We start from the raw sequence: 7,500 nt of genomic DNA, 5'->3' as shown, positions 1-7,500 counted from the left end.
TATCTAAACAGGGTAATTGGTAGACCTTTAAGGATGCCTGGAATTTGGATAATCTAAGAAGAGATTAACGTGTGAGGAATATATATATATGTATATATATATATATATATATATATATATATATATATATATATATATATATATATATATATATATATATATATATATATGAGACATAAACATATATGGCATATGTTTGCAAATGCCGTTTATATATACATATATACATACATATATGCATAACTTATGAAATTATAATGATTTTAATTCTTTCTAACGAGGCTAATCACTTTTGCAGACTGAATCGCCTGATCACCAAGGAAGCGATTTGGGAGTATGAGCAACTGACCAGCGACCAGAAGGTAGGCGGCTTTCTCTCTCTTTGGCTTGAGGGCCACTTATTCCTTGGCCTCTCCTCTCCTCTCTCCTTGTCCCTTCGCCTCTCTCCTTGTCCCTTCTCCTCTCTCCTTGTCCCTTCGCCTCTCGCCTTGTCCCTTCGCCTCTCTCCTTGTCCCTTCTCCTCTCTCCTTGTCCCTTCGCCTCTCCTCTCCTCTCTCCTTGTTCCTTCGCCTCTCCTCTCCTCTCTCCTTGTCCCTTCGCCTCTCCTCTCTCCTTGTTCCTTCGCCTCTCCTCTCTCCTTGTCCCTTCGCCTCTCCTCTCCCCTTGTCCCTTCGCCTCTCCTCTCCTCTCCTCTCCCCTCGCCCCTTCGCCTCTTCTCTCCATTTATCTCGTCTTCTTCTTCCTCCCGTGCGGGAACACGCAGCCGAGACTCGACGGCAAGAATCGTAAACTTTTTGTCGTTTTTGGCGGAAATTGTTGCCGTTTCGCGCTGAACACGTGATGATGACGTCATGGGTAGAAAGATTTAATAAACTGGTTCTGCTTTTTGGTCGGAAATTATATTCTCTGGTTTCTTAGTCAGAAAGAATTGATGACATTTTTTTTATCATCCTGCTCATTATCTACTTAGCCTTCTTGTTTGTCTTCATCCCCTTATTCTCTAACCTTCTCTCCCTTTTTCCCTTTCTCCTCTCTCTTTCGCAGCATATTTCCTATTATTCCTCTTCTCGTTTCTCTCGTCAAAAGGTTTCTTCTTTCCTCCCTATATCTCCTTCTTCTGTTTACTTTTCTGGTTTTTCTCCTTTATTCCTTCTTCTCTTTCTGTGTCTAGTTGTTCCTCTTCAACACCTTATGCATTCCATATTACTTCTACTCGTCTTTTTTTCCATCCTATTTGTTTTTCTTAATATAATCTTTCTTCGTGTACTCCTTATCAGCTTTCTTCTTCCTCTCCTACATATTGTTCTCGCACCTCTTCTCCCTCTCCTTTTTACCCTCCGTATTCTTCTTGGAGAGAGAGAGAGAGAGAGAGAGAGAGAGAGAGAGAGAGAGAGAGAGAGAGAGAGAGAGAGAGGGGGGGGGGGGGATAGGGTTCAATTCCTCGGACTCACTAGTTCCTGTTCCATAAATTTTATAATCTCTGCTATTAAATGACCTTACGCATCTTTTGAATACACTAAGAATCGATTAATATTCCGGAAATTCCAATTCTGAATATCCAGTATATTTAGCCATTTTTAATTCTTATTCAATCCACCGCGGTGATCGGATGTCTTTGCCCCCTCTTCGCCTCACCAACCCATGTCATCTCGTGGTCTCGCAGCGCCAAAGGCCGATCAGGTTCTTACCCCCGAGTCAAAGAGGGCCAGCCAGGGGGCTTCCCCGTTGCTTCCTTGAGCAGCTAGCATGAGCTCTTATCCCCAGAGTGAAAGGGAGACCTTAGCCAAGGGCATCTAGCTCCGTTTCCAGAGTAATGGGACCTCAGCGCAAGAAAATGGGGCCTCCAGTAGCTCGAACTCATGACATATTGTGATAAAGATGAAAACCTAATGTTTGATACAAATGACATGCCAGCCACTGCCTAGATTTATTAATGGCAATGTTCTCTGACAATACTGAACAAAATGATGTCAGAAGGATGAATGCGAAGAGGCAGTAGACGTCACAACAGATACCTCTACCTAAGAAAGCAGTGATTCTAGCTCCACACTCTGCCTGCTGCACCCGTAGCCAACGACCCTCCCAGCTCCCTTCCCCTCCCGCCTATCTCCCCTCTCTCCCCACCCAAAGCGAGCGAGCAGTCTTGCGCCCTTGCTGACTCGTCCTTGAACACCCCTGCAACCAACACGAGAATCGAAGCATCTACACAAGTAACGCTAGACGAAGCTCTAAGAAGAAGAAGGAAGAAACGCAACCAGAAGGAACTCGAGCCTAATCGCAAGTGGAATGACGCAACACATCACCATCCCTCTGCAGAACAAAATGCTGAAGATGAAACCGGTTTCGTCACAGTTACATCAAAGAAATGAAAGGAAGGAGGCCTTTAACAGGAGCTGATCGCCCAGATACAGTGTTCTTCCACGCCACAAGTTATCATCTAGACACAAATGAAAAGGACATCGAAGACCACATCTCGGACAGTTTTAAAAACATAAAAAATGTAAAACCACACAAAACCACTTTTACACATAACTACTACACTAGTAGTACTGTAACTGTAAAAGGCCGAAAAATAAAGCCTGGACTATTTTCAGATTCAGATGTCTTCCCAAGGAATGCCAAAGTGTTCCTAAACAGAAACGAGAACAACCGTGATCAGAGGCTTTGACAAGGCGCCGCCGTCAGTCACGGACGGTCAGATCACAAATGATGAAAATAGAACATATAAACGTACAGGCGCTCCTTGGACATTTTGTTGATACAGAACACATGCCAGATAGCTGGTTGTGACTTGCTGAGAAGAGTCAAATTGATGTCATATTCTCTTCAAGTGGGGATCCATAAGAAGCAGCAATAGCTTCGGAGGTTCCCCAAACCTCACTTGCAATTTGTGTTTCAATGTTGCCGAACTATCTGAGAGTTAGTATTTACTTAATTATCTATTTTTATAAGAATCTCGAACACAGTACCACATTTGCTTTGATACCCATACTTGATCTACAATAGTAGCACCGATACCTATCATAAAGCTGCAATGAGACAATAAAACAAGTACATTTGTCATCTGCAATAACGTTGATGGTCTTCTTTTCTGTCTCAGCCGGATGAACTTATTGAAAGATAATTCCAATCAGCTTGATCATGTGCAATGTGCTGATCTGGTCTTTTTGTCATGACCTCATGACTTACCTCTATTGCTGCTGGCTCTGCTCTTGTAACAACCAGCTCCTTCCGTTGTGTGGAACGGTAGATGATGTTTGTCGGACAGATGTTCACGGATGAAAGTAAAAAGCCGGATCTTGTTTTTTGTAGCTGTGAAGTATCAAAAGACATCGACAGTAGGCATTTTTTGTCTCAGGATCCTGGTTTTGGCGTCAATTCAGGGGCTAAGAATCGATAAAAACATATTTCGTAAACATCCAATGGCATTTGAGAAGATTTCCCTTAAATTCCTGTTCGATTTTCTTGTTGCTCTAACTGCATCAACTATCAAATACTAGGTGTCGCCAGTCTTGAGACAGCCTGGAATGTGTGACAAGTACGTTCCTAATTAAATCTTTCACAACACCACGATCTGACCAGGTGAATCCACTGAACAGCACACACATCGAGAACAGTGGTTCTAAACCTGGGGAGGGTGGGTTGTTAGTAATTTTCCAGGGGGGGGGGGGGGCAGAGCCTTTTGAAAAAACTGTAATTTCACAGATTATATTTGTTATTCTCTTAGCGGAAGCACGGCCAAATGACCAGAAGTTTAATAATCATGTGATTAATTCGTATTCAAAATTTTCAGTAAAATTCAGGAGGGAACCTTATTCATGAATGCAAGGGGGGCATGGATGGAAGGACAAATTTTAATCTGAAGTACGATTAATCACTTCAACTTTATAGTAGACTGCCGATGGTAAACACAATGATTTCACAATTTTCACTGAATCAATTAATATAAGCTTGTCTCTTTTTTCTTTATAAGTGGGATCAGTATAGATTCTGAAAGGACATTCTTTATGGGCAGCTTTGATGTCTGTACATTTTTGTGTCATAGCTATTACAATTCTTTTAAATTATGCTTTAATGTAAACGGTTGAAGGGTTGAAGTGTGCAGTCAATTGTTCTTGCATGACTGTTATCAGAGAACATTAATAATGGACTCGATGAACTTATGTATTCGATATCCTAGACTATTGTCACATGGCATGCACTCCAGTCATGAGCTTCAACAATGAAATGGGCAGCTTTCTCATGGAACGCAGATAACACAAGCAGTATCTGAAAATATAACCAAATCATTTGCTATTATGGCAGTGACTTACCTAGAAAAGAATTTATATGAAAAAGTAAGCACAATGTGACGTACTTTTTTCAGGATGTGTATTAAAGTGAACATGAAATTATCAGAATACATGCCTTATGTGGTTATAATGCCCCAATGAAGAAATATATGGCAATTTCCTTGGTACTTAAAAAAACGTATGCAGACTCATACTTGATGTCAGTATATTGATAAAGTATCCTTATGTATTGCCAGTATTAAGTATGTTCTTCGCGAATTTAATGGAAATCTTGCCAAATGCCATTGGATGTTTACGAAATATGTTTTTGTCGATTCTTAGCCTCTGAAAAAATAGGAAATGACGCCAAAACCAGGATCCTGAGACAAAAAATATAGGCCTAGTTATCGAGTTTTGAATTTCAGACATGAAAAAAATCCTCAAGGGTTCGAACTTTGAACTCAACTGATTCTTGTTCAGTAACGTCAGATCTACCAGAAAAATAGAAAAAAAAAATTGTATATGTCTCAAATCCGGATTTACTTTGTCTACCAGTGAACTTTTGGACTTGTTTAAGGCCTGCTTCAGGATATTATATTCCCATTAACAATGATAAAACCAAAGCAATCTCAAGTCAAGGTAGGAACCAGATTAGTCCCAGACCGCCAATATCGATTGCTATTCTATTTGAGGCTAGAATAGCAGAAAAGTTAATTGTTCACTTCAACAACCACCAATTACTAAACAAGAAACAGTTTGGCTTCCGGACAAGGAGATCAGCCTCCAGTCATCAAGGAGTTAGGCATTAGATGATGAACAAGACACGTATGTGATCACACTGGACATCACCAGGGTATTCGACAGGATGTGGCACCGCGGTATCATAAGCAGGATAAGGAGCAATAGCATCAGTAGGAACCTCCTGGACTTCATTAAAAGCCATCTCCATGGAAGATCACTGCCCGTAGTTGTGGACGGCTACTACTCCTCTGAGTGCCCCGTTAGCTCTCTCTCTCATCTCTCTGTCATCTCCCTGTCATCTCTCTGTCTCCCTGTCATCTCTCTGTCTCCCTGTCATCTCTCTCTCATCTCTCTGTCTCCCTGTCATCTCTCTCTCATCTCTCTGTCTCCCTGTCATCTCTCTCTCATCTCTCTGTCTCCCTGTCATCTCTCTCTCATCTCTCTGTCTCCCTGTCATCTCTCTCTCATCTCTCTGTCTCCCTGTCATCTCTCTCTCATCTCTCTGTCTCCCTGTCATCTCTCTCTCATCTCTCTGTCTCCCTGTCATCTCTCTCTCATCTCTCTCTCCCCCCGCTAGCTCTTTCTCTCATCTCTCTGTCATCTCTTTCTCATCTCTCTGTCTCCCTGTCATCTCTCTCTCATCTCTGTCTCCCTGTCATCTCTCTCTCATCTCTCTGTCTCTCTGTCATCTCTCTGTCTCCCTGTCATCTCTCTGTCTCCCTGTCATCTCTCTCTCATCTCTCTGTCTCCCTGTCATCTCTCTCTCATCTCTCTGTCTCCCTGTCATCTCTCTCTCATCTCTCTGTCTCCCTGTCATCTCTCTCTCATCTCTCTGTCTCCCTGTCATCTCTCTCTCATCTCTCTCTCTCCCTGTCATCTCTCTCTCATCTCTCTGTCTCCCTGTCATCTCTCTCTCATCTCTCTGTCTCCCTGTCATCTCTCTCTCATCTCTCTGTCTCCCTGTCATCTCTCTCTCATCTCTCTGTCTCCCTGTCATCTCTCTCTCATCTCTCTGTCTCCCTGTCATCTCTCTCTCATCTCTCTGTCTCCCTGTCATCTCTCTCTCATCTCTCTGTCTCCCTGTCATCTCTCTCTCATCTCTCTGTCTCCCTGTCATCTCTCTCTCATCGCTCTGCCCCCCTGTGATCTCTCTCTCATCTCTCTGTCTCCCTGTCATCTCTCTCTCATCTCTCTGTCCCCCTGTCATCTCTCTCTCATCTCTCTGTCTCGCTGTCATCTCTCTCTCATCTCTCTGTCTCCCTGTCATCTCTCTCTCATCTCTCTGTCTCCCTGTCATCTCTCTCTCATCTCTCTGTCTCCCTGTCATCTCTCTCTCATCTCTCTGTCTCCCTGTCATCTCTCTCTCATCTCTCTGTCTCCCTGTCATCTCTCTCCCATCTCTCTGTCATCTCTCTCTCATCTCTCTGTCTCCCTGTCATCTCTCTCTCATCTCTCTGTCTCCCTGTCATCTCTCTCTCATCTCTCTGTCTCCCTGTCATCTCTCTCTCATCTCTCTGTCTCCCTGTCATCTCTCTCTCATCTCTCTGTCTCCCTGTCATCTCTCTCTCATCTCTCTGTCTCCCTGTCATCTCTCTCTCATCTCTCTGTTTCCCTGTCATCTCTCTCTCATCTCTCTGTCTCCCTGTCATCTCTCTCTCATCTCTCTCTCATCTCTCTCTCATCTCTCTGTCTCCCTGTCATCTCTCTCTCATCTCTCTGTCTCCCTGTCATCTCTCTCTCATCTCTCTGTCTCCCTGTCATCTCTCTCTCATCTCTCTGTCTCCCTGTCATCTCTCTCTCATCTCTCTGTCTCCCTGTCATCTCTCTCTCATCTCTCTGTCTCCCTGTCATCTCTTTGTCTCCCTGTCATCTCTCTCATCTCTCTGTCATCTATCTGTGTCCGTCATCTCTCTCTCATCTCTCTGTCTCCCTGTCATCTCTCTATCATCTCTCTGTCTCCCTGTCATCTCTCTCTCATCTCTCTCTCATCTCTCTGTCTCTCTGTCTCCCTGTCATCTCTCTATCATCTCTCTGTCTCCCTGTCATCTCTCTGTAATCTCTCTGTCTCCCTGTCATCTCTCTCTCATCTCTCTGTCTCCCTGTCATCTCTCTGTCATCTCTCTGTCTCCCTGTCATCTCTCTCTCATCTCTCTGTCTCCCTGTCATCTCTCTCTCATCTCTCTGTCTCCCTGTCATCTCTCTCTCATCTCCCTGTCATCTCTCTCTCATCTCTCTGTCTCCCTGTCATCTCTCTCTCTCATCTCTCTGTCTCCCTGTCATCTCTCTCTCATCTCTCTGTCTCCCTGTCATCTCTCTCTCATCTCTCTGTCTCCCTGTCATCTCTCTCTCATCTCTCTGTCTCCCTGTCATCTCTCTCTCATCTCTCTGTCTCCCTGTCATCTCTCTCTCATCTCTCTGTCTCCCTGTCATCTCTCTCTCATCTCTCTGTCTCCCTGTCATCTCTCTCTCATCTCTCTGTCTCCCTGTC

General features: G+C 43.8%; 1 protein-coding gene across 1 annotated transcript in view; it reads left to right on the top strand.

The window, feature by feature from the left end:
* The window catches only part of LOC113827419 (uncharacterized), a 20,336-nt gene that overhangs the window by 108 nt on the left and 12,728 nt on the right, over window positions 1-7,500 (top strand). The window contains exon 2 of the mRNA XM_070119611.1: window positions 299-362. Within this exon, the coding sequence (XP_069975712.1) occupies window positions 299-362 (64 nt within the window). The remainder of the gene's footprint in view (window positions 1-298; window positions 363-7,500) is intronic.

This window comes from Penaeus vannamei, unplaced genomic scaffold, assembly GCF_042767895.1.
Source record: "Penaeus vannamei isolate JL-2024 unplaced genomic scaffold, ASM4276789v1 unanchor390, whole genome shotgun sequence".
In the NCBI taxonomy this organism is placed as follows: Eukaryota; Metazoa; Arthropoda; class Malacostraca; order Decapoda; family Penaeidae; genus Penaeus; species Penaeus vannamei.
The sequence above is the reverse complement of the archived record's forward strand: the minus strand, read 5'-3'. Positions and strand labels throughout refer to the sequence as shown.